General features: G+C 42.4%; 1 protein-coding gene across 5 annotated transcripts in view; it reads left to right on the top strand.

Moving 5' to 3' along the window:
- LOC144680530 (V-type proton ATPase subunit C 1-A-like) overlaps nt 1-27,948 on the top strand; it is a 112,258-nt gene that overhangs the window by 58,630 nt on the left and 25,680 nt on the right. For 4 of the 5 annotated variants that reach the window (XM_078541609.1, XM_078541607.1, XM_078541610.1 and 1 more), the window contains exons 10-11: nt 6,796-6,889; nt 13,131-13,228. The exons of the other annotated variant lie outside the window; for it this stretch is intronic. In XM_078541609.1, coding sequence (XP_078397735.1) covers nt 6,796-6,889; nt 13,131-13,228 — 192 coding nt within the window. The remainder of the gene's footprint in view (nt 1-6,795; nt 6,890-13,130; nt 13,229-27,948) is intronic. 5 annotated transcript variants of the gene reach the window in all.

The following is a 27,948-nucleotide window of genomic DNA, read 5'->3' as shown; positions in this document are numbered from 1 at the left end:
TTGACTCATCTGATGCCTCAGCAATTAGTACAATGCATTTACCGGGTACTGGTAATGTACATGCTAAAAAACGAGCAGCAATTTATTTTTCGTATTCAGAAACAAGTACACTCAGACACCAAGTAAGCTGTGATTTCAAACTCCTTGCATGTCGCGTAAGACAAAAAAAAACATCAGCTCAGACAGTTCTCCGCTGTGTATGTCCTGTATGGAAATGTGCCACAAGTAAGAAAATAGCGCAAGAAAAGATACAGTTGTAGTTTCAGTTAATGAGTCATTTGTTTCAACAAGATGCATCAAAAAGGAGAATTGGAATTAATGCTTTAATTTGCAGTCTGGCAATGGCAGTAATTAACTAGAATAGACATGGCGCCAGAGACACAATCAACAAAGGAATAGATCGGGAATATCAAAATTAATTGTAGAGCTCTGGTAAGACAGAAAAAACGATGATCAATTTCCTGTGGTGTAAACTGCCTTGATACTGTACTTTGAGCATTGGCAGGTGAACAGTGTGGAAGAAGGATCTTTCATATTTAGGTTTTGCCGTTGAAGAACATCTAATATAAAAGCTGCCAATTGACATTTTTTAAGCTAACTTTACAGCAAGCAAAGTGATGTGCATGTTTTCCTTTAAACAAAGAGGCACCCATGTGCAAGCAACATTAATGTAATATTCTTTAATGGCGGTATATAATTTTCCCCCATTTCTTTTTTTAAGAAATGTTCATTTACTAGGTGCCTTCTTGGAACCATTTAAACCTTTGTCTCAGGTCATCTGTCTAGGGTGGATATGCTGAGGTGATGTAGGTTCAGACCTACATCTATGAGACTTGGAAAGGAAATATTGGAATGAATTTTGCCAGGATCGTTGGGAACCCAACATCAGGACCATTTCTGGTTCCCAACCTCACTTGGCATCTGGCTGCATTTTACAGGAAGCCGCCAATTTGAAGGCTTTCTCTGCATTCGCCACCCAATTAGGGAAGGTGGGCGGGCTGCAGAGGCGGAGCTTGCAGACCGCGCAGCCAACTGTAGGGGAGGCTGGCAGGTCTCACGGTGTGACCAGTGGGAGTGCTGGTGAGGCTTCAGGGAAGCACTGCAGCTGTCATCAACATCAGGGAAGCGACTGAGACCTCATGAGGCTCATGGAGATCAGAGACATTCATCTCCAGGAATTCCACGTTCAATGGCAAGGCTGTGAGTTGGGAATACAGCCGCCTTGCCGGTTTATGCTAGAAACATTTAAATATTTTCATCTATAATGCAGCCTCCATGTCCCACTGTGGAGCCGCCTCCTTTTACTTGGCTGGGGCGCAGACACAGTGGATGGACCTGCGCAACACTGGAATAATTGCTGTGCTACTACAATTAGTGCCATCAAGTGACTCCTAAATTGGGCTGATTGTATTTCTACCACTGCTAGGCAGGAAGTCTTCATATCCATGAAGCTGCCTTGGGAAAAATTGCAAAGGGGTGACAATTATTTGGCAACTGGCATGCCATCCATTAGTGTGAACTTGCTTGCTGGCTGGTCAACAAAGCAGCCATTGAATCTCCGGGAAAATTCCCCTCACTGAATCTGTGGAACAGACTAACTAAAGAGATTCCCTTGGCAAAATTCATCCCAGTATATCCACTCAAAACACACTCTTTAGATGAAAGATTCATGAAGAGGCCCTGTAAGTCAAGACTACTCAGAAACAAACATTGAAGAACTCTATGCTTAAGGAGTTACCCAAGAAACTTATGACTACCTTTTTTAAAAAGACAACAGGGTAGAATTTTATCTTTACTATCTGTGTGGTAATCCAATAGAGAGGATTTCCCACCTTTTATGTCAGTGGTTCTCAAACTACTTTTGGTTGAAAGACCCCTTTTGAAATGGATTAGTAATCATGAACCCCCATCTATGCTACAATACTATAGAGTATTCATAACATGAAAATGCTGTATATAAAGAGGGCGGAATATCACAGGGGAGCTCCCCATCCCCCCAACAAAAAAAGCAAAGTCAGTGTGGAGCTCCATGCCAGCCCATCCCGCAGCCATAAAGCACTGTGGGCCGGCTAAATGGGCAGCCTGTGGGACTTCCACCCCTTAGTGGGGAGGAAGTCCCTTACTGAGGAACTGTCGGCCAATCCGATTGGCCAGAAGCTCCATCAGTCCCGGCAGCAGCAACAGCGCATTAGTGGGCACAGTCGAGACTGCAATGGGGAAGCAGAAGGTAGCCCAGGGATCCCTGGAAACGGGGTCTCGGGCAGGGAGGGTTTGGGCAAGTTAGGCAGGGGAGCAGGGGGTGGGGGTGGTGGGTTTAAGGCAGCAGGCGGGTTGGAAGAAAGGGTGGGTTCTATTTTAGGGGGGCCACCCCGCCATCAGTAAAGGGCAGCCCCCGAAAATAGAACTACTGTTGTAATGTGGCCTTGGCGCCTATTTGTAATAGAATTGATCTGCAGACAACTTTGTAAGTGGAAACATTAGGATTATTTACAGTCAGCAGCAACTACACATGTGCTTTCAACTCCACCTCTATCTCTATACTGACTGAGGAGGTAGCCCGCGCTATAACACATTGGCTTACACAGATCATGTGATCTTACATTACAGGACTATTCTTAAACGTATAGTCCAACATTTAACAAAACCATAATTACTACATTCCTCCCCCTTCAACTTTGCTGTACATATTATATTTACAGGTATATTTATCTCATAACATTATAATATTTACACAGGTCATGAAATTTACAAGTTCAGTCTTTCAGGTAGTTTCCTGATTCATGTGGAATGTCGCATCTCCATGACTTCAGATTCTTTTTCAGGAACCACATTCTCTGGAACTGCATGAACATCGGGTACCTTGATGCACTTGCAGTTCAGTGTCTTCCACTCTGATAGAGACAGACATGTCAGTCCTTGGCTGAGCATCTTCAACAGGAAACACTTGTTCAGTAATGGTTACAGGTGGAACCATATCTTGTTGTGGTATCTCTCTTTTTCTTAAATGGTCCATATGCTTTCGGGTGATCTGGCCTTCCATTCCATATGGAATAATAATGGTCTGGTCACTGAACTTACTTTACCCGGTAACCACTTTGGTCCTCTACTGAAATTCTTCACATATACTGCTTCTCCAACAGTAAATTGCCTCCCACGACTCTGGAAGTCATGCACATCTTTTTGGTTTCCTTGACTCTTCTTCACCTTCCCCTCCAAATTTGGAAATATTAGGCTCATTCTTGTTCTAAGACAGCGTCTCATCAACAATTCTGCAGGTGTTGCTTCTGTTGTTGTGTGGGGGGTCGTTCTGTAGTGAAAAAGAAAGTGTGCAAGCTTGGTCTCCAATGAATCCCCTGTTAACGTCTTCATATTTGTCTACAGCATCTAGAATTCTTTCCAGATAAGGCCTTGGAAGTAACTTGTACCTCTTTGACTTTATCTTCAGCATCATCCAGCAAACCATTGTAAGGGACTGGAATAACATCAAAGTAGGCACAGTTCGATAATTTGTTTATTTCCTCCTTCGAGTGTTTATAGGTGTCACCAGCCACTATTTTATTGTCTTTTCAGAACCTTATTCCTTTTTGTCTTTTTCTTTCTACCACAGAGTTTGGTCTTGTCCTTCATTTTGACTTCACTGTTGGCCAGACTTCTCTCAGGTGAAATCTCAACTCGTCTTAGTTCAGTAGCTGAGTCTCCCAAGACTTCATTATCTGCTTGCCTCTTGGAAAGCTCTCTGACTTTTGCTTTCAAAGCCTCTTTGGCTTCATTCAGCTGATTCTTCAGCTCATCTGTCTCTTTTTTGTATTTCTTGGCTGCCTTCTGGAAACTTGAACATTGATGTGTTTTCTCTGCCAACTGACTCTTCAGTTTGTTCAGGGAGGTGCTGAATTATTTCTGTTTCTCTTCGTACTGTTCCAGAGGCACAAACTTTGACCTGAGGGAATCTTGTAGCGTGTGAATATCTTTCAGCAGGTTTTCCTTTTCCTTACGAAGGTTACTCACTTCATCTTGAACTCTGTCATTCAGCAGGGTCTCCTTGAGTTTCTTCTGCTGCTCTTCCATGTTTTTGTTTGAGACAGACTGCATTTTTTCAGGTTGCTGAGTCCTTACACACTCCTTTTTCACCCTGTCGCAGTCTTTGGACTCTCCAAGCTCTTTCTGCCATACTTTGCCTTGTTCCTTTTTCAAGACATGAATTCTTCCAGCTTCCTTTTGAAATCTCACTGGCCAATCAAGGTTGATTTCCCTTAACCAGTTTCGCCCTAGGAGGTTTAGTCCTCTGCCTCTCAATACCATCACGGGTAGCTGTGCCAATTGGTTTCTATAATGGACAGTTACTCTGCTGATACACAGGTGAAGAAATTCAAATAAAAGTTATGTTTTCAACTTGGCAGATGTCTGTTCCAAATTTAATTGATGTTCACCATTATTTAAATATCTGAAAGTGTGTTCTCCAGTTATAGTAGTGGAAACTCCTGTGTCTACTTCCATTTTTACTGGTTTACCATTCACTTGTACTGTAACAAATATTGGCTTTGCCTTCCCAACTTTCATGTTAAACAATGAACAAATGTCAGAATTTGTTGTTTCAGGCTCTTCTACACTGTAGATTTCATTGAGCTTCTTCTGTTGTTTGGCGGCCTGTTTAAATCTCTCTTTGCACTGTCTCATTATATGTCCACTTCTGTGACAAAAGTAACATTCTACTTTTTTAAACTGCCAATTGCTAAAAGACTGATTGTTTCCATATTGATTAAAGTTGTTCTTTGATTTAGCTGCTAAATTATTTCTTCTTATTTTTCGGTTAGCTTTGTGGCGGAGTCTCGCTTTTTCGCATTACTTTCGGCTGACTGTTCCTGCCTGATTTGGAGTATGGTGCCATTTTGCTCCCCTTGTATTGCTTGTGAATCTTTTACAGCACTTTCCATGGCCAGCGCTATTTCTAACGCCTTAAAATCCAGATTCACTTCAGCCAGCAATCTTTTCTGAATAGTGTTTTCCATCACACCACACACTGAATGATCTCTGAGCATGTTATTCAGGGTCTCACTGAATTCCATTAGTTTCTTCAGATTCACCACGTAGCTAGCAATTGTCTCACCCTCGGCTCTATTTCGCGAATTGAACTGGAACCTCTACATCGTGACTGAGGACTTGGGTTGAAAATGTCCCTTTACGAGGTCCACCAGTTCTCCGAAATTCTTCGAATATGAGGCACTGGGTGCCGTCAAACTTCGAATCAAACTGTAGGCTTTGCTCCCACAAATACTCAAGAGGATCACTCGCCTCGCCTTCCCTCATGATTTAGTTCACTTGAAGGAAGAAAACTGAGCGTTCTATATACTGAGACTAATCGTCTGTGGCTGGCTCAAAGGGATTAATTCCACCAAATTGTGTCATTTTTGGTGAATATATCTTCTATTATTTTAATTGGATGTTGATACTCAGTCGCTGGACGAGATACAGTACCGATTCCGATTTATCTTGATTTATGCTGATTTATCCTCATCGCCAGTTTGTTGTAGTGTGGTGTAGTCACCTATTTGTAATAGAGTCGATCTGCAGACAACTTTCTAAGTGGAAACATTAGGTTTAGGTCTATCCCTACACTGACTGAGGAGGTAGCCCGCGCTGCTAACACATTGATTTACACAGATCATGTGATCTTACATCACGACTATTCTCAAAGGTACAATCCAACATTTAACAAAACCATAATTACTACAACCATGCCTTCCTTCCCATCCTTTGAGGAGTTTGTTTAAAAATTTGGGTGCCCACTTCCACTTGACTGCTTATGTCAAATATTTTATGATGTGGGCAGCGTATTATCAGGGTCAGTTGGCTAGGTAACAAGCCAAATTGACCCATGATTATTTATTTAAATACGGCTGGTAGGCTGCCGATGTCTACACCTGCCCAGCCCTCCCCCACCCTATATTATAGGGGTGAGCTCGGGAGTGGGCAGGAGGTGGTGTGGTGTGGTGGGCACCTGCCCTATTTTATATGCACCCCCCACCAACAGGGGCACGTAAAATAATGTTTTAAGAGAAAAGGTATTTACTTATAAATATCAGTGAGATGGAAGTGCCTTCTTCTTACCTCAGAGTCTGCCTATCCTGTGTGATGTTTAAAAATGATACGTGTAAATCATTCTATATAATGGCCAACATTTTGTGTTGTTCAGGGAAAAATGGATTGAATTGCAGAATGTGGTCCCCCAAAACACGTACTACTTATCCCGGTAAAGCAGTGGCTCTATAGATCGCTGAGAAACTGGCTGAAGAATGGTCTGAGACTAGTTAGACAGTTTTGTGCATCTGCATGAGTGATAGTACACCAATGCAAGAGGCTGCAGACACCATTATCTTATGTCATATCACTCTGCATGGAGCTTTTAACTAAAAAGCTCAAGGTTTTAAGCAGTGGCAGGCAGTCCTGAGTGGCTACCTGCTGGCAAGATGAGATCCAAGCCCTGACCACAGTCACCCATCTGTATGACTAGTCCTGCTCAGTAAGCAATTTCACATTATTTCACAGGCCCCATGAAAAGTGTCTATGGACCCCAGTTTGAGAACCACTATTTTATATCATCTGCTTCATTTTCATTCCAGTGTTTTCATTGAAATGGCATGGGAATCTGGCTGGATTCGATAATGGGAGGACAACCCACTCTGCCAGATTGTTGCTCAGGTGGTGGAAATGCAGATCTACTTCCTGTTCCTTTCACAATTATTAAATGCATTCAAATACAAACAGCAACAGAGTTCTAAAAAAATTGTTCTCTGCTAGATTTATAGTGCGTGAATTTAGCTACAGTGAAGAGGAATTGCATGCTGAGAAGGAGGAAATGACACGACTGAGTGCAGACAAGAAACAACAATATGTGAGTACTGTAGTCCTGTCAGATTTTCATAACTTGAAAATAGATAAGCAGCTAATTTATTTATAACATGCTTTTAGTGGGTTCAGAAAAAATTTATTATTTAAAATACTATGCAGTATATACAGTTACACAGCTGAAGAAAACAATTGGTGCAATGGTATATTATGATTCTTAAAACATTATGTGCTAATTTAAAGATAATTTCACCAAATTCTAAGCAAAACCAATATGATTCCCATTATTCTGTATATCAAAGGCATCTACTATATCCCACAGAGGCAGATTAGCATAGAATACATAGAGATGGTGTCAAGCTCAAAACAGGTCTGAACTGAAATATGGATCAATTTGGATTCTGGAAGTCCTTCAGATTCAGGATAAGTTTGTTACGTGCAATATGGAATAATATTTCTGTTTCTTTGGCAGTCAACTTTCAACTCTACGATAGAATAGAAATTTTGATTGGTTTGTGAAAGGAATAGGATTGTTTGTCCAAATAAATTCTCTTGTTCCATGAGTTTTTTATTGATATTAAGACCCACAATATGGATCTTCCAAATCTGAAGGCAAAGGGATACACTCATGCATGTGCTAGACAAGTATTAGAATGCAACACAGGCATTTTCAGTCATAAATGCCATTTCCTTAGAGGTTCCAGTGATCTCCCAGTGAAGTTATGGCACAAAATTGGAAGAATCCTTGCAGAATTTGAAAGCCATTTGCCCCTCAGACCACCAAAATATATAAATGCAATCACCAAAGAACAATCTGTAGTCAAACATCTTGCTGATAGTCCACCAGACATAGAAATAAAAAGTATTTTTTTTTTTACATTTCTGAAAATATACTTTTGCTGATGCCACAAAAAAGACCAGGGAAAATCAGGCCTATTCTATTGGGTTCTTCCCCCCGCCCCCCCACCCACCCCAACAGCATGGATTTTAGTGCTGCCTTTAATATTGCTGGACTATGTCCCTGCAATGGCCCAACCTCCTTCCCTCAAGTCCTTGTGGATTTTGGGACCCTGCTCCCTAAATTTCTTGCACTTCTAGATTATCTCCCCATACCCATTCTGAGGAAACCACTCTCATTGATATCAGAATACAGGCCAATTTCTCCAAGTGTTCTCAAACTTAAGAGCCAATTCCACAATGCTTCTGGAGCCTGAGAACCCCTTCCCACCACTACCATGCCCCAAGATATCACTCACAAAGCTCCCAAAATCCAGCTGCCCATTCCCCCTGCCGTGTTCCAATTTCCTAGAACTCCCCAGTGCCTCCAAATCTTGGAAATATCCTCCCCACAATTCCCATACCTGGAGACCCTTTTGTCCTAATGTTTGCAAACCTTGAGATCCCTAATGCATGCAAATTCTGGAATCTTTATCAATGCTGGATCTTGTAGGATGCTTCCACAATCTAAGACTCCATCCCATTTCTACAAAATGGTATTCCTCAACTCAAACCCTAAGAATTTCAGGACCCCTTCATTCAGTGTAGATAGGTCATACAACCCATTCCCACAAATCTCACACACTCATCCCCACAAATTCCCAAAGTCAATTATAAGATTATTCCAGTTCTGAAAAATCTCAGCACAGTGCTCCAACACCACCACCCTACTTCAATCAAACTCTTCCACCCCACCCTTACCAAAAGGCCAAATATCTTCCCACTCTGTTGCTAGATCTCATGACAGATAACATAGGGCAGAATTTTTCAGTTGGCGTGTGGGGTCGGGCCCGACACGCTGACATATAAAATGACGCGTGATGACGTCGGGTCGGTCGGCGGGCGCGTGCTGGAGTCGGCTGCGCGCCTGCCGATATGTAAACGGCCTATTAAGGCTATTAAGGATTTAATTAAGGTTATTATAAATGCTGCCTGTCCAACCTTAAGGTTGGTGGGCAGGTGAAAAGGCCAAGCGGCTTTCGCGCTTTTTAGGAAACCTCATCCATGAGCGGGATGAAGTTTCCTAAAGGTTTTATTAAATAAATAATTAAAAATTTCATTAATGCAAAAACATGTCCCAACTCCTGGGGACATGTTTAAATCAATTTTTAAACCTTTGATTTAATTTTTTGAACATTGATTCAATCTCCCTGAGGCAGCTCCGTGCCTCAGGGAGATTGAAGCACTCTTTCGCTTGCATGCATGAAAGAGCGCTGGTCCCGACTCTCCCTCCTCCCCCCCACCCACACAGGTAGCGCTGAGCACAACCGGCCACGTATTACACTGGGCGGGCCTTAATTGTCCCGCCCATGTAAAATGGCACGGAGCCAATCGTGGGTGGTGATCGGCTCCGTGCCCGCCCTCGCCCGCTCCCACGAGCCCACCCACCATATGAAATATTCTGCCCATATTCTCCAGATCTTCTAAATGGCAGTGCTCCACACTTCTGCAATGTTGTTATACATTTGGTACCCACCTGCAAACAACATAATAGCAGAAGACTGCTGATAAATGGTTTTCACAGGAAAAAATGATAGAATCACAGAATTTGGTGCTCTAAATCCAAGAATATATCTACTAAAAATAAAATTTCACCTATTCAATAACAATAAATGAATGCCACTAATGTCATGGGGCATAACGCCCTATTACATAACAAAATATTCTTTGCCTTCTTGTTAGGAATACCATGGGAACCTACTAATATAAAAATGATGCTTCAGAAATTTCAAAACAATCTTTAAAAATAAAGGAAAAAACTCACTTGTTTTATGCTGTTTTATCTATCTTCGGGTGGGATTTGGATTTATAACTACTTGTCAAAGGCCTTCTAATTGACCTCAGGATATGCTTAAAGAGAATTTGTCTGTACTGGATCTCAGAAGGGTCCTTATTTATATTAATTAGACCTTATGGATTTAGCAACAGAGTAGTATAATGTGACTTACATGGTATAAAGCTAATTTCTTTACAAAGTAGCAACATAGTTTGAAATTTTATTTTTCGATCTTCAATTAACGCAGTGACATGCCTTACACTGCAACTTTATACCACAGTTATGTCCCTCCTCTGAGATAAGCACACTGGTTATGCTGAAAATGGCATGGGAATCTGGCCAAAATATGCTAATATTCCTGGCTCCAGGAGTCTGTGATGAGGTCATGGTCGCATGCATCAGTTCCTCTCTGCCCCAGATCCACTCCTGAAAACCCTCTTCAGCTGTCATCATCAATCTTGCTCATGCCATAAATATTAAGAGAGCACAATAATTATGAGGTAGCCTAACACTTTTGATTGGATTTACATTTACAATTAATGTTAACAATACAGAAGCAGATTCACTGGGAGTGAGAAATATACTACATGCTGGGATGAAATTGGTCACCACCAGTAGCACGGAACAAGCTGATAGTGAATTGGCAGCCTGTTTTGCACCACACCTGATTTTCCTTCCCATTAATTTCAAAGGAAAAGAAAACTGGGTGCAGTAGAAAGTTTTTTAAAATTTCATTTATGGGATGTGGGCGTCACTGGCTAGGCCAGCATTTACTGCCCATTCCTAATTGCCCTTGAGAAGGTGGTGGTGAGCTATGAGCCTGCTTTGCAGTATTGACAATGATCAATTTCAAACCTGTTGAGCTTTTTTAGAAACAGAAAATTGCCATCAGCTGCAGCGCTGTGAAACATTGACATGTTGAAAAGTGGTAATGATTAAAAATCAGCAAAAATAAGAAAAAATAATTGTATACAAGCCACTAAGTTAGAGTCCATGGGGTTGATCTTTGTCTGCTGGTGTAATTCAGTTCTAAGTGGTTGTGAACTGGTGCTAGTAGCAACCACATTTTGTGGGTCAGCTAATTTGTATAATTACTCACAAATCCAAGAGCAGACGTAGGTGGGTGTAGGGAGCACACTAGTGGCATGAGTAGAAGATTGCAAGTAAAATTCAAGGGAAGGGGACAATAAAAACAATTTGCATATGTCACAATCCGGTTGGGGTCCGTTAACATTTAAAAGGAAATCCAAACACCTCATTTTAACCAATAGAACTACATTATAAGGGTTCACTTAAAAAACACAAACTTTATTGTACATAGAACAAATGAAACAAAACAAGCACTATTAACGTAATGATATGGTTTATAACTATGTATGTTATGCACTCAGATTTAGTTCTTACTACCCTCTAGAATTCTCTCAAAAGACACATCAATCTTAAAAGTTATTTACTTCCATAGGAACCACCCATAAATATGGCACAGTCCTCTGGAGAATTCTCCTTGGCTCCAACTCTTCTCTGTGCCTACAGCCCAGGCTTAGCTAACAATCATTTACTTCAGCTACCTATTAGTGAGCTGCAAACCATACCAGGTCCATACTGCAACTAATTCTCCCAGTAAACAACCAGATAAATTGAAACCAGAGAGCTTCCCTAATCTCCAGCCATCTCCTTAATGATGCAGCCTGCTCTGGCTGTCCTCTAACTGACCTTTCAGTTAATTATCCCTTATTTACAGTTTCTTCTTTGATCTGTTGAAGTTAATGGGTTTTACAACCTTTCAGGGTTCACTGAATGCTTTTAAACTAATTTAGCTCCAACTCCCAAAACAAAAATATCTCCTTGGAATGCCTTTCATTGCAAGCATTGCAGACATCATGTCTCTAGCTCCCCAGCTAAGTAAGCTCACCTGCTGTTTTATGATTTTTAGTTTTCTAGCTGTTAACCTCTTAAGTCAACATGGCCCCCAACCCTTTGAGTGTTAGAGACCCCAAGCTTGCTTTATTTTATCCCATCTTCTGGAATTAAAGTTGAATTCTTAAAACTACAAGTTATATTCTAAAACTAAAAGGTATATTCTAAAACACATGAACCACAAACTCGTAACACAGAATAGAGTGATCAATGGGGGAATTCTAACCTTTGGTACTGCTATTTCTACACTATGTGTTAGCAGCAGGTGCTTTAAAAGCAGATAGCATCATTCTTCATCTTGCTCTCTGCTGTCCTGGATCCTTTGAAGACAATTCCCCAACAGTTGTTGAAGAAAAGAGTTGACGTTTTGAGTCTTCAACAGAACTGAGTAATATTAGGAGAGGGGTGAAACATAAGCTGGTTTAAGGTGGGGGGGGGTGGGGGGAGAGAAGTTGGGGTGGGGGGGGTGGTTGTAGGGTCAAGCACGCAGTGATAGGAGCAGATAATCAAAAGATGTCACAGACAAAGGAACAAAGAGGTGTTGAAGGTGGTGATATTATCTAAACGAATGTGCTAATTAAGAATGGATGGCAGGACACTCAAGGTACAGCTCTAGTGGGGGTGGGGTGGAAAGACTAACAGGGCATTAAAGGTATAGGTTTAAAAATAATGGAAATAGGTGGGAAAAGAAAAATCTATATAGATTATTGGAAAAAACAAAAGGGAGGTGGAAGAAACGGAAAGGGGGTGGGGATGGAGCAGGTAGTTCAAGATCTAAAGTTGTTGAATTCAATATTCAGTCCGGAAGGCTGTAAAGTGCCTAGTCGGAAGATGAGCTGCTGTTCCTCCAGTTTGCGTTGGGCTTCACTGGAACAATGCAGCAACAACTTGCTTTTTCCATATAACATTGCATAAAGCAGGACATGATGTTGGAACAGATATGTATGCAGGCCTGATTAGCCAGTATAACTACTAATCAAGTTTTCATACATATCTATTCCAACCAGCCTTGGGAACTGGAACCTCTCCATGTACGAATTGTTTGGCAGTGAGGTATTTTCACTTCTTCAGATATGGGTGTGTGACCACTAGCAGGTGGCTATGGTGCACCTCTTGACTTGCTTGTTATCACTATTAAGTTCTTCTCTTCTTCCAAATGTATCAAATGGGGGTATTAGTAATCCCATTGCTACCAGCAATAGGGAAATTGCTGCAAAGATTTAGAAGAACAGGCATTCCAGCAGAATAAAATCTTGCAGAAATCATCTTGAAAGTGTTTAATAAATCTTCTTAGAAGGCTTTTTCAACCTTTCCTTTTTCCTAAACCACCAGAAAAACACACCATGCACAAAATACATAATGAATTTCAACCCTTTTTCTGATTAATTGTGCCCAGTGAACTGATCCACATGGAACATTAAGGACATGATATCAGCCCCTATACGTGTGGTATAATTCAAAATAGGAGTAAATAAACTTTCTTGGGTAAAGGTAGCACATAAATAACAAAAATGAATTGTGACAAATATGCAATTAGTTTCAACAAAACATGCCTACCTAAATTTATTACTTAATCTTATATGATGTTCATTTCCAGGGTCCTTTGCTGCGTTGGCTAAAAGTTAATTTTAGTGAAGCATATATTGCCTGGATTCACATAAAAGCTTTAAGAGTTTTTGTTGAATCTGTCCTTAGGTATGTAATATTTGTTTTATCTCTACAAATCACTGAATGCATTTCCTTTTAGACATTATCACCACAGCCTAGAAATTAATTGCACTGTTGACATGTTATTAAATAATTATTTTTATGTCATTTCCAGAGCCCACAGAGCGTTGGTTTCAATAGGTGCTAAACTGTTGTGAAGTGAAAGTTGAGTCCAAATGCTACAGCACTGAGGACATGCATGAGATTCATTGTCCTTATCTTTCCAGTATAATGGCTTCTAAATAGCACGTTTCATCATATTCTGATGCTAACACATAATGTGATTCATAGATTGCTAGCTCACATACCAAACTGTCATTGCCACAGAGGCTGCAGTATATACACTACAGCCCATCGTGTCTTTTTTAATGGTGAGCACTGTTAATTTTAAGACAGCAGGAGCAGGAAAGAGCTGCTTTTAATAATAGGTGACCTCATGGTGCACCATGCCATTCTTTTGCAGTGGATCAAAGGTGGATCTACTGTACTGAGAGAAAATAGAAGAAAAAATGTGAAAATTTATTATTAAGGACATCACAACAGGGCACTTAGATAATCACAATATGATTAGGCAGAGTCCACACGGTTTTAGGAAAGGGAAATAGTAATTATGAAATCTATTAGAGGTTTTTGAAGGTATAACAAGCAAGATAGGGAAGGGGGAACCAGTGGATGTTATATATTTGGAATTTCAGAAGATATTCAATCAGGTGCTACACAAGAGGTTGTTGCACAAGCTTACGGCTCGTGGGATTGGGGTAATATATTAGCATAGACTGAGGATTGTTTTTATGGACAGAAAACAGAGTAGGAATACACTGGTCAGTTTTAGGATGACAGGCTGTAATGTATTAAAGAAGTCACAGATGCATCATTCAGTGGTGGAAATTATCTCATCACTTTTAGTAACAAACAGCAACAACTTGAAAGGGCTATATTTTCAAGCTTCCCAAGAATCCAGGGAAGTCACAGATTTATATCCATATTGGGCCCTTGTGCATAATGTTATATCCTATGTTAACTAACGTGAATTTGAATTACTCACTTGGGCTGAATTTTCTCATCTGTTCTTGTGATTTCCTCCTTCTGAGTGATGCTGAAACATAAATAACTGCGAGAAATAAGTGTTCCAGCTGGTGGCAATCTTTCACAGATAGCCTCTTGGGATTTTGGTCTTCATATACCAACTAGGCGGTGCAATGCAAGGGGCACACCAGGTACTATGGAGGCTGATTGTTCCTACTCAGTTTCTGTTGCTTCCTCTCATGCCTGCTGCTGTTTCTGGAGGTACAACCTGTCCTCTAAAGTGCCTCTCTCCTCTCCCCTTCCAGCAGCTGGCTGGTAAATATGCCTTCCTTCCCTCTGCAAAATTCAGTTAACAACACCCACTAGCACCATTGTTTCACCAGGGGCAGCATCTTCCGGTCGGTGAGCGGGGCAGGGTCCACTCACCGAGGCGTAAAATGACGCGGGGACAGTGTCACATGAGGGGACATGGCAGAGAAATTTTAAAATCACCTTTATTTGAAGTTTTCAATCGGAGCCGATCGCCCTGAGGCAGCATGCGCACGAAAGAGCACACTCCTGGCTGAGGGAATACCCCCGCCCGCACAGGGAGCGCACTAGGTCATAATGCTCATTTGGAGAGCCAGTGCAGACACGATGGGCTGAACGGCCTCCTTTTGTGTCGTTAAAATTCTGTGAATTCTGAAATGACAGATTAATTTCTCTCTGCCAAACTGTGCAAAGACAGAATAGCCTTAATTGGTCCGCCCGTGTAAAATGGCGGTGCCCCCCCCGACCGGGGGCGCTGATCAGAAGGCCGTCCGCCCGCGCCCGCTCTCGCACTTCCCACCCCAATGGGGGGGAAATGTTGCCCCAGCCTCCAAATGCAGTTCAGAGCTAAGAATGAAAATTATTCCATTTTCTGTCTGATTGGCTGGCTGCATCATGCAGGAATTAAAGACAGCTTTGAAGACAAAACACGTCGAAAGCAGTAAAATCACCTGTTATCTAGCTTTTCTTGTGACCCAAAGTCATCTTATTTAACTCCTGAAAAATGCAACAATAATATTGTGTAGACTTGCACCTGGAAGCAGAAATATCTAAATTCCATTCTGGTCTAAGATCTCAAATCTTTCAACAAGTTGAAAATTTAATTTAATTTAATTCTGGAAGCTATTTCAGAAATGGTTCCGCAACTTCAGCTGTGAGGATAGATTGGAGAGACTGGGGCTGTTTTCCTTGGAGAGAAGAAGGCTAAGAGGAGATTTGATAGAAATGTTCAAAATCATGAGTGGGCTGGACAGAGTAGATAAGGAGAAGCTGTTCCCGCTCGTAAAAGGAACAAGAACAAGAGGGCACAGATTTAAAGTGATTTGCAAAAGAAGCAAATATAATGTGAGAAAAACCTTTTTCATATGAGTGGTTTAGGTCTGGAAAGCACTGCCTGGAAGTGTGGTGGAGGCGGGTTCAATCGAGGCACTCAAGAGGGCATTAGATGATTATTTGAATAGAAACAATGTGCAGGGTACGGGGAAAAAGCAAGGCAATAGCACTAGGTCATAATGCTCATTTGGAGAGCCTTAAAGACATGATGGGACAAATGGCCTCCTGTGTTGTTAAAATTCTGTGAATTCTGAAATGACAGATGAATTTCTCTCTGCCAAACTGTGCAAAGACAGAACAGCTGAAGGACAAGACTGACATATCTACCACTGTTCAGGCCCATACTAAATTTGGCAAGTCAGAAAAATAAAGTGTTGTATAATTTATTTAATGTCTTTAATGAAATCTTTATGAGACTGTCATCACCGGTACTCTTTAATAATTACGAAGAATTATAAACCTATTGTTACTATTGTTCCTCTAGCACCCTACTCTCCTCCCCCGAACAGAATCCCCAGGGATAACTCCACAACTAACCTCTGCATCTCTACCAAGGAACAATCAAGACATCAGACGCTGCCAACTTGGACTCTTGTTAGTGGATCACCAGCAAATGGCCCTCTCCATATTTTCTTTCAGAGTGTCTTTACTCGTGAAGAAGGCTCTTGCCATCCACAACCTTATAGTGGACAATTGCATTGATATTATGGCTTTGATGGAAACTTGGCTAGTAGGTGGCAACACACTGCCCTTATTGAATCCTCCCCTCCTGACTGTATTTTCCACCATCTACTAATGTTTCCAGGCTTCATGCTCTGGAATTCCCTCCCTAAACCTCTCTATCTTCCTTTTCTCCTTTAAGCCCTCCATAAAACATGTCACCTCTTCAAAGATCTCTTTCAATGTCTTGACACACATTTGTGCCGGATATCTCTTTTGCCAAGTTCAAGGGAAGCTTTTCTACATTAAAGGTGCAATATAATTACAAGTTTTTATTTATTTCTGTAGATTTTAAACTTATATTTAACTTAAATAGTATGCACTGGGATTAATTTGGAAGTGCGAGGAAACGAATTAATATTTGTAAGTGTGGCAATTAGATTTATGGTAATTTTTCATTTCAGTTAATTGTTTTTTTTTATTCTTTAATGGGACGTGGGTGTCGCTAGCTAGGCCAGCATTTTGTTTTATTGCCCAGCCCTAATTACCCTTGAAAAGATGGTGGTGAGCCACCTTCTTGAACAGCTGCAGTCCATGTGGTGTAGGTACACCCATTGTGCTATTGGGGGGATTGGGAGGCGGGGGGGAGTTCCAGAATTTTGACCCAGCAACAGTGAAGGAATGGCGATATAGTTCCAAGTCAGGATGGTGTGTGGCTTAGAGGGGAACTTGCAAGTGGTGGTGTTCCCATGTATCTTATCTGTTTCCCTTGTCCTTTTAGGTAGTAGAGGTCACAGGTTTGGAAGGTGCTATCAAAGGAGCCATCGTGAGTTCCTGCAGTGCAGCTTGTAGATGGTACACACTGCTGCCACTGTGCATCAGTGGTGGAGGGAGTAGATATCGAAGGTAGTGGATGGGGTGCCAATCAAGCAGGCTGCTTTGTTCTGGATGGTGTCGAGCTTCTTGAGTGTTGATGGAGCTGCACTCATCCAGGCAGGTATTCCATCACATTCCTGACTTGTGCCTTGTAGATGGTGAGTAATTTTCCACAGTATTCCCTGCCTCTGACCTGCTCTTGTAGCCACAGTATTTATATGGCCTTCTTAATATCATGTGGAGTGAATCACATTGGCTGAAGACTGGTATCTATGTTGCTGGGGACCTCCGAAGGTGGCTGGGATGGATCATCCACCTGGCACTTCTAGCTTAAAATTGTTTTTTAAAAATTCATTCATGGGATGTGGGCGTTGCTGGATAGTTCAGAGGGCATTTAAGAGTCAACCACATTGCTGTGGGTCTGGAGTCATATCTAGACCAGACCAGCAGAGTTCCTTCCCTAAAGGGCATTAGTGAACCAGATGGGCTTTTACAACAATCGACAATTAATCCAATTTTAATCATTTTTACAACCATTGACAATTAATTCCAGATTTTTATTGAATTCAATTTCCCATGGTGGGATTGAACCCAGGTTCAATTACCCTGGGTTTCTGAATTACTAAACCAACGACAATACCACTACTTCATCGCCTCCCCTAGCATAGGCTAGGAATCCTGCGGTGAGTAACTCACTTCCTGATTCCCCAAAGCCTGTCCACCATCTACAAGGCACAAGTCAGGAGTGTGATGGAATACTCTCCACTTGCCTGCAGCTCCAGCAACACTCAAAAAACTCGACAGTAGCAGCAGTGTGTACCATCTACATGATGCAATGCAGGAACTCACCGAGGCTCATTGGACAGCACCTTCCAAACCCACGACCACTACCATCTAGAAGGACAAGGGTAGCCCATACATGGGAACACCACCACCTGTAAGCTTCCCTCCTAGCCACTCAGCATCCTGACTTGGAAATACATCGCCGTTCCTTCACTGTCACTGGGTCAAAATCCTGGAACTCCCTCCCTAACAGCATTGTGGGTGTACCTACACCACATGGGCTGCAGCGGTTCAAGAAGGCAGCTCACCACCACCTTCTCAAGGGCAACCGGGGAGGGGCAATAAATGCTGCGTCAAGAGGGCTGGGTTTGCTATTGTCGCTTCCGGTGCCTGGGTTGATGTTGGGTACTCGTTCTGGTTTCATTCCTTTTTGTAGTCTTTGTAGTGGTTTGATACAACTGAGTGGCTTGCTAGGCATTTCAGAGGGCATTTAAGAGTCAGCCACATTGCTGTTAACTAAGTATTAACCCAGTATTAACCTGGTATTAACCCATCAACTCTGTCAGTCTAGTTCTGTCATTGCCCACTCAACATAATTGAAATAAAACAAATAGATATAGGGGAGAATTTTCCCTATGTCAGGCGGGCCGCCGGTCAGGAGCGGGCGTGGAGCCATTTTATGTGGGCGTGCCAATTAAGGCCTGCCCTGTGTGGTGCATGGCCGGTAGTGCTCAGCACTACCTGTGTGGGCAGGGGGGAAGAGGGAGAGTCGGAGCCTGCGCTCTTTCGTGCATTGCGCATGAAAGAGCACCAAAATCTCCCTAAGGTACGGAGCTGCCTCAGGGAGATTAAGTATATGTTGACATTTTTGAATAAAGCAAAATTAAGATTATGTACACAGGTGCCCTCATGTGTCAGTGTCACATGAGCCGGGACATGTTTATGAATTGTGGGAAAATTCATTATTTATTTAATAAAACCTTCAGGAAACCTCATCCCGCCCGCGGATGAGGTTTCCTGAAAAATGTGAAAGCCGCTTGGGCTCTTCGCTTGCCCGCCAACCTTAAGGTCTTTGACAGTTCGGCGGGCGCGCAGCCGCCTCTTGCACACACCCGCCGAATGAAAGATCTGAATGACGCGCGGTGACGTCGGGACACACGCCAGGCATCACCGCGTGTTATTTTATGCATTGGCGTGCCGGGCCTGCCCCCACACGCTGACGTGAAAATTCTCCCCATAGAATCAAAAAGAGGATAATTCTAGTCAAATTTCTAAAGCTGGCAGCTTTATGTTTATGCTTTCAGAGTCCTATTGAATAACTTTGGACTTATCCAAATATCCCAAAACAGGAACATAAATTGTCCAGGGGCAGCACTTTCCCATTGGTGAGCGGGGGAAGGGGGGGATGGGGGCGGGGCCCGCTTGCTGACACGTAAAATGACACACGATGATGTCAGGCGTGTGTCCCGACGTCACCGCGCATCATTTAGATTGTCAGTTTGGCAGGGAGTCGACTACGCGCCCGCCGAACTGTCAAAGGCCTATTAAAAACTAATTAACTCAATTTAATGAGCTGCCCGTCCAACCTTAAGGTTGGCGGGCAGGCAAAGAACCCAGGCGGCCTTCGCGTTTTTCATGAAACCTCATCCCGCCCATGGATGAGGTTTCATGAACTGTTTTAAAATCTAACAAAAATTTATACATTTATTCTTTGACATGTCCCAGCTTATTTAATAGTGTCACATGAGGAGACATGTTTTAAAAGTTTAAAAATCCTTTATTTTAAAATTTAAGACTGGAACAAATCTCCCTGAGGCACCTCCATGCCTCAGGGAGATCTCTGTGCTCTTTCGCGCGCATGCGCAAAATAAGGGAACCACTCAGGGAATCCCCCCCCCCCACCCGCACAGGGAGCGCACAGCACTTCTGGGCGCGCGGCACGATAGGCGGGCATTAATTGGCCCACCCACGTAAAATGGCGGCACCCTGATCGGGTTCGCACCCGCCCCTGCACGGCCCCCCCAATGGGGGGAATTTCTGGCCCAGGATTTTTTCCTGCAATTGACATCTGAATCATTGGGCTAGCAAAGTTTGCTTATTCATACTCCCATCTTTATTATGCACCTGAATGACTGTGCAGTACAATCATACAGTACTTACTGGTTTATTTGATGCTTTCTGTGACCACTGGACACCATAAGACATCCGCCCTCACGCCTTCTCCTCCCTCCCAGAAACATGATAGGGTCCCCCTTGTCCTCACTTATCACCCCACCAGCCTCCACATTCAAAGGATCATCCTCCGCCATTTCCGCCAACTCCAGCATGATGCCACCACCAAACACATCTTCCCTTCACCCCCCCTGGCGGCATTCCGTAGGGATCGTTCCCTCCGGGACACCCTGGTCCACTCCTCCATCACCCCCTACTCCTCAACCCCCACCTATGGCACCTCCCCATGCCCATGCAGAAGATGCAACACCTGCCCCTTCACTTCCTCTCTCCTCACCGTCCAAGGGCCCAGACACTCCTTTCAAGTGAAGCAGCATTTCACTTGCATTTCCCCTAACTTAGTCTACTGCATTCGTTGCTTCCAATGTGGTCTCCTCTACATTGGAGAGACCAAGCGTAAACTGGGCGACCGCTTTGCAGAACACCTGCGGTCTGTCTGCAAGAAAGACCCAAACCTCCCTGTCGCTTGCCATTTTAACACTCCACCCTGCTCTCTTGCCCACATGTCTGTCCTTGGCTTGCTGCATTGTTCCAGTGAAGCCCAATGCAAACTGGAGGAACAGCACCTCATCTTCCGACTAGGCACTTTACAGCCTTCCGGACTGAATATTGAATTCAACAACTTTAGATCTTGAACTCCCTCGTCCATCCCCACCCCCTTTCCGTTTCTTCTCCTTCCCTTTTGTTTTTTCCAATAATTTATATAGATTTTTCTTTTCCCACCTATTTCCATTATTTTTAAATCTATACCTGTAATGCCCTGTCAGTCTTTCCACCCCACCCCCACTAGAGCTGTACCTTGAGTGTCCTGCCATCCATTCTTAATTAGCACATTCTCTTAGATAATATCACTACCTCCAACACCTCTTTGTTCCTTTATCTGTGACATCTTTTGATTATCTGCTCCTATCACTTCTTGCTTGTCCCTACAACCACCCCCACCCCCCCACACCTTAAACCAGCTTATATTTCACCCCTCTCCTATTTTTACTTAGTTCTGTTGAAGGGTCATGAGGACTCGAAACGTCAACCCTTTTCTTCTCCGCCGATGCTGCCAGACCTGCTGAGTTTTTCCAGGTAATTCTGTTTTTGTTTTGGATTTCCAGCATCCGCAGTAGTTTTTTGTTTTTATAACCATAAGACATTGGCTGTTTCACTGATGCATTGTATCATTGTAGTTTTTAAACTGTTTATTTTAAGCACTGACATAAATTTTTAGGGATAGATTTTACTCTTTCTAGTTTGTGCATTAAATAGAATGCCTAGAGGAAAACCAGGTTGGAAGGATCGGATACCATAACGGAGCCTGCCCAATTTCCCAAGCATTCATTTTGTACAGTCAGAAAGTTGACTGAAGTAAGGTTTGCTCCATTGGCAAGTTACTTACGGAAGGAAAATGAACAGGAGAAAAGAAGGGCTGCCACAAATGTCAGATGACAACCGTGGGTCACAGCCTTGTCCTACTGCTATGCTGCACATAATGCTACAGACTCAAATATAGCTACATGACAATCACTGAATGACACAGAATCCGGAGGCTTGGGTTGGCAGTATCATCTGTTTCAGGAAGATCTGCAGACTACCATTATCATAGGATAAGTTTCTATTAATGCTTTGGATAGTTCAGCACAAAATGAATTTCATGTAATGAGGTGGACTTTGTGGCATGCATGCTAGGAACTGATGCTTGCCAGTACCTAATCATAGCCAGGGTATCACTTGCAATATCTTCTTTTCCTTCTCTCACACTGTTATCTCTGGTGTTCTCCAAAGATATATCCTTGGCTCTCTTCTATTTCTCACCTAATGTACATGTTGCTCCTCAGCAACATCATCCAAAAACAAAGTGTTAGCGTTAGCTGACGACACCCAGGTCTACCTCACCACCACCTCGCTCAATTCTTCCACTGTTGCTAAATTATCAGACTACTTATCTGACATCATCTTGTACTGATGACCTAATATTTCTTCCAATTCAATATTGGGAAGACTGAAATCATTTACTTCAGTCGCCGCTAAAAACTCCGTTGCCTAACAACTTACTCCCTAACTCCCCTCGGCAACAGTCTGAGACCGAACTGAATTGTTCGCAACCTTGGTGTCATATTTAACCCTGTGATGAGTTTTTGATCACATATATGCACAATCATTAAGGCTGCCTATTTCCACCTCCGTAACATTGCTCGATTCCTCCCCTGCCTTAGCTCATCTGCTGCTGAGCCTTCATCCATGTCTTTGTTACTCTAAAATTAACTATTCCAGCACACCCCTGGCTGGTGTCCCAGATGTTACCCTCTGTAAACTTGAGATCATCAAAAACTCTGCTGTCTGTGTTCTTACTTGCACCAAGTCCCATTCACTAATCAGCTCTGTGATCACTGACCTACATTGGATCCCGGATAAGCAATGCCTGGATTTTAAAATTCTCATCCTCGTTTCCAAACCCCTCCATGGTCTCATCCTTCACTATCTCCATAATCTCTTCCAGCCTCACAATCCTCTGAGATATCTACCCTTCTCTAATTCTGGCTTCTTGAGCCAGCAATGCTCCACCATTGGTAGGTCTCTACCTCTCTTTCCCCCTTGAAGATGCACCTTAAAACCCGCCTCTTTGACCAAGTTTTTGGCTATCTGCTCTAATATCGCCTTACGTGGCTTAGTGTCAAACTTTGCATTATAATGCTCTGGTGAAGTGCCTCGTGATATTTTATTACGGATGGAATTTTACGGCCCCCATCGCAGAGGGAGTGGAGCAGTAAAATGCTGCGAACCGTTCAAAATTCCATTGACTTCAGCGGGACTGTAAAATCCCACCGGCATAAAATTCCACTCTATGTGTTAAGTGTAATATAAATATAAGTTTTTGTTACTGAATTATGTACTATAAAATATCTGTTAAGGGTGTTATCCTTCTGTCCGATCAAGACAGCACTCCTTGCTCGTTTCATCAATCAGGATCTCAGTAATAGGTCATCAAAATATGCTCTTTTCATACTTATGATCTCTTCTATATTGAATTGTAGAATAAAATCCCTGGATTGGACTTTTGCCCATTTAGCTGTTGCTAAGGGTATCAGTCATTGGCAATGCTTGATTGGATGCCCTGCTGTGTGGGTACAATCACAAATGGTCTAAATACACAACTAAAAATAATGATGTTGAAAGTTAAAGAATAGGCAGTAATCCTTCCAAAATCCATAGTAACCCACAGTTTACATACCAACAGCAATACCTGGCTAAAAAGAAGTAAACAGGAAGACAAAGTAAATCAGAAAGTAGTGATTATATGTGATCAGGCTTAGGTTTTAGAAGTCTGAAAAATGTATGAATAGAGAAACAAACAAAAGATTTAAATGTGAATGAAAAAGGTGAGGGAGAGAGACAGCGAGAGATCACATAACGTGTAACAAGCAATAATTTTGTCCTTTCAGAAGCATGAAGAGAAGTTGGGAGAGGCGGTCCATGTAAAGAGTCTTTTAATTGGCTTAATAGAACTACATTTTTGAAAGTTTTGGAACAAAAGAGGAAACTACACTTTTTGGAGACAGATTTAGCAATGGGGGGTATAGGAGTTTGAATCAAGATTGGAGGATAATGAAAGCTTAAGAATACCATTGGATAAAGAGGAAATAAGGTAAAGACATAAAAGGGAACATGTTACACATGTTGATGATGTTGTAGAAGGGTCTGGTGCATACAGGGTTTATGTGGGACTAAGTACAGTGCTGCCCACACAGTGACATAAGAAGGCACATGACCTAGACCTAGGGTCAGTGTGCTGTTGGCCAGAGAGGTGATAAGACCTAGGATGGAGATAGCTGCATACCTGTGCCCTTTACTGTATAGTTGTACATAGCTACAAGTAGTTAATAAAGGCTTGCTGTTAACATACAGAAGACTGCAAAGTCTTCTTTGCAAAGACTTCTTTAACAGACACCTTCTGCAAGCAACACCATTTCAACATGGTGGCAGCTCCAGAATTAAAAACCCTCATCCTCACAGAAATGCTGAAAGACTAAGAAAAAGGACATCTTCAACAGATTCTGAACTGAAAGAAACTCCCAACTGAGGCTACAGACACTGAAAAAATTCACCAGGAAGAGCTCCAGAGAGAAGAGCCTGGAAGCTAAAGGGCACAAGTTTTACTGCAGCAGACGACTCAATTGAATCTTCCTTGGAAGTCCAGCTTCAGCAAGCAGAGCCTGCAAAGATGAGCTACATTCTTTTAATTTCCAGGCTGCATCCAGTCCTGAGAAGCCCCTTTTATTAATATAGCCAGAAGCGCCGCTCGAATGAAACCCGTCATGAATGCTAATTCCCCGACTCCAAGCCTCAACATGTGGCTTCTGAGTTGAACAGAAAAAAAATCAAATTATTAATTAATTTACTTAACTTTGGAGAACCTCGCGGCCATCCGATTCCCTAAACAGCAAGCCTGTGGTTCTTTTAAATGCCTCGTTACTTGCAATGCTACATTGCTGTTTAAATCAAGTCGGCAGCCAGCCAGTCCGCACAGACATTGTTGAAAATTCTTCTTCCTGAAGTGTGCCACTGCCATTTTGTGAAGCACGCCAAAACCAGCAAGCATGGGAAATCCATTATTCTGCAGTGAATGGTGAGGCCATCTTGAAAGCCTGTAAACTCTTAAAGCAGTACCCACACTTTTAAAATCTTCAACATGGATCACAATTCCATACTTCCAATTCCACTGTGACTCACCCAAGAACAGACTACTCACAAAATTTGAGTCTTTAGAGGGAAATATTTTTGTGGGGCAGCATTTCACCAGGCTTCAGTAAAAATTCTGCAGACCTGCAAGCTGGACAAGGCAATCCAGCTAGTTTGACTGTCTGAGCCATGTGAGCAATACAGGACCATCCTAAGGAATGAAAATACAACATGGGGCAGAAGCCAATCCTCAGTCTAACTTATCAGATTGCAAAGGTGCAGGGAAAATCAGTGTTCTACAAGTACAGCCCAATGCTTCCACAGCAACAGACAGGGACACTTTGGTAAACTGTGCAGGCCAAAACCCACAGATAGCTGAAGAGTAATCCAGGAGGTCGAGACCGAAAAGCCAGAAGACACGCAGCTATGCTTCTTGAGTAAGATCAAAGAATGCGGTTCTTCATTTTGGAATGCTGACATCCTGGTAACTGGTCATCTAACAAATTTTAAATAAGATTCAGGTGCCAATGTCCCAGTCCTGTCAGACAAGGAACCATGGCTTAAAGACCTCTAACTTCAAACAACGGACACTTCGCTTCACGTGGCAGGAGGACCCTGACTCCAGTAAAAGGTACCCCACAAGCCACTCTGAGGTACAAGGACAAAATGATCCAAGCAACCCTCCTCGTGGTCCACAGCCAGGACTACTCTCTATTAAGCCGCAATGCCTGTAACGAGCTGTATCTGCTGTCATCTGATTTTTTTTTTCCCCTGGACATAGATGGTCTCGTAGGTAAATCTCATGAGGCGTAGGTGAAACATCTGGATTTCCCAACAGAACGGGCAATTTCATATACAACTCCCGATCCTGCCTACCATTCTCCCAACAAAACGGTGAATGAGATGTGAACAGGTTATAGGGCCCCCAGACCGCTTGAATCTCTAACTTCAAGGATTTGAAGGGGGAAGATGGAGTAGTGAGAATGTTATTAATGCTAATACTGTAGTAGCAATGATGTTGGAATAGCATTAATGTTGTAACAATACAGTAACTGCATAAGACTTATAACAATGTACGATTTGAAGTAAACTATATTCATGGGTAAAGACTGGGGGTGAGGTATAGTAGAAGGGTCTGGTACCTACAGGGTTAATGTAGACTGAGTACAGTATCGCCCACGCAGTGATGTAAGAAGGCACACGACCTAGACCTGGGGTCAATGTGGTATTGGCCAGAAACGTGATAAGACCTAGGATGGACATAGCTCCATACCTGTGCCCTTTACTGTATAGTTGTATATAGTTAAAATAGTTATTAAAGACTTGCTGATAACATAGAGAAGACTGCAGAGATTTCTTTAACAGACATGTTCTACAATCAACACCATCCTAACAGATGAGGCATGCAAGAGGCAATGTTTATGCAGATGTTGGTTAGGCATGCTTTGAAGAACTGAAATAAAATGATTTTTATTGTCCATTAAAGGATATTTAGATCATAAATCCATTAAACTTTGTGAAATCTGGAGTCAATGTTGAGAACTCTCAGGGCAGCCTTCCCAACTCCATACTACTGTGCCCTCTCTTCCACCTAGTGTGTCTGTTCTTCTGCAGTGCTGATAGTTATGATTTTGTAAGTATGACTACATTGCTTGACTAGTTGTGGGTCAGCTTTGCCAACTTAAAAATATCAGTTTCCTGATGTGAGTGAGGAAAGCTTTACAGCTTTAAATGGAATCTTGTCCTGAAAGAGATCTAAGCTATTGCTGACAAGAGAAATAGTGCCTAACCTACAATTGTGATGTGTGTTTTGTTGTGTGGTAGGAGTTTAGACAGGGTTTCAGGATTGGCTAGTCTCCCAAAAGTATGCTGCTCAAGTCCATAGCTTATTTTTAACCAGAACTATTTATTTACAGTAAGTATTTACACATTTGGACCTCCACACAAGCTTTGGCTCTCTTCAAGATCTCTCTTATTTCTCAGTCATGTGATCTGACTTCATTATTACATCAGCATCATGTGCTTCTGACGTTAACCCTTTATATCTCCTCCAAGCATTTATACCCATCATATTTACATATTTACACTCACTTCAAGTTTAACACTCCAATACTTTTTTCAGTGTCATTTATCTCCCCTAGGAAGGTTAATTTATGTTCTTGTGGTGCTTCCACTTCTTGTACATGGCTCTGCTTTGAAAGGTTCTCCTTCTTCTTACAGGTTGTCAGTGTTTTTGTGCAACAAACAGTTTTAAAGTGGCCTATTTTTTCACAGTTGTGGCACTCTGCCCACCTCAAACTAGACATTCATCTCATTTGTGCAACTTGTTCCCGCCACAACAGAGACATTTTAAAATGGTGGTTACCACATTTTCCCCCCATTTTGGTGGGCTTAGGCTTTGGCGCACATTCCATTTTATGGCCTATGAATTGGATGGTCTCGCTTGATCTTTTGCACGAGATCTCTTCTTCTCTGTGAACGAATATCCGATTCTGTTGTCTAAGTTCCGTTTGTCTCCCGATCTGCAATGCTTTCACCAGCTTTAAATCCTCCCTTGTATGTAAGAGATCTGATAATGCTTTGTCGAACAACCCTACAATGATCCTGTTGCAAATCAGCTTACCTTTGAAAATTCCCTAAGCACAATTCCCCTGCCAGTCCATAGACATTGTTGATAAATGAACCCAAGCTTTTGCCTGGCTTTTGATTTGTATTAAATTTAGCCCTCTCAATTATCAAGTGTTGATGTTTGCAGAAATAGGAGTCAAAAGCTTGCATGACTTCTTCATGAGAAACTGAAGTCTCATCAGCCCCCTCTTGCTATCACATTGTCAGTGATAGTTCCTACAACATAAAGTAGGGTATTGACCTGATCTTTCTTTATGTAATCCTGAAACAGTTCTGTACCTTGTGAACCTTTGTCTCCAGTTGTCCCACCTCTGGGCCTGTTGTGGGCCTTCTGAACTCTTAAATGGTTCGGGAGTGCTAGGGTGGATTCTATGCTTCTGCTAAGCCTTGGAGTTGTTCCTGCATTTGGTCCTGTTTCTCTGCTGGTGCTTGCCACTTTGGGCCTGTGCTTACTGTTGTCTGGTCTCCACATC

This window comes from Cetorhinus maximus, chromosome 5 (genome assembly GCF_964194155.1).
Source record: "Cetorhinus maximus chromosome 5, sCetMax3.hap1.1, whole genome shotgun sequence".
NCBI classification, from domain to species: Eukaryota; Metazoa; Chordata; class Chondrichthyes; order Lamniformes; family Cetorhinidae; genus Cetorhinus; species Cetorhinus maximus.
Note: the sequence above shows the minus strand (reverse complement) of the source record. Positions and strands in the feature narration are given on the sequence as shown.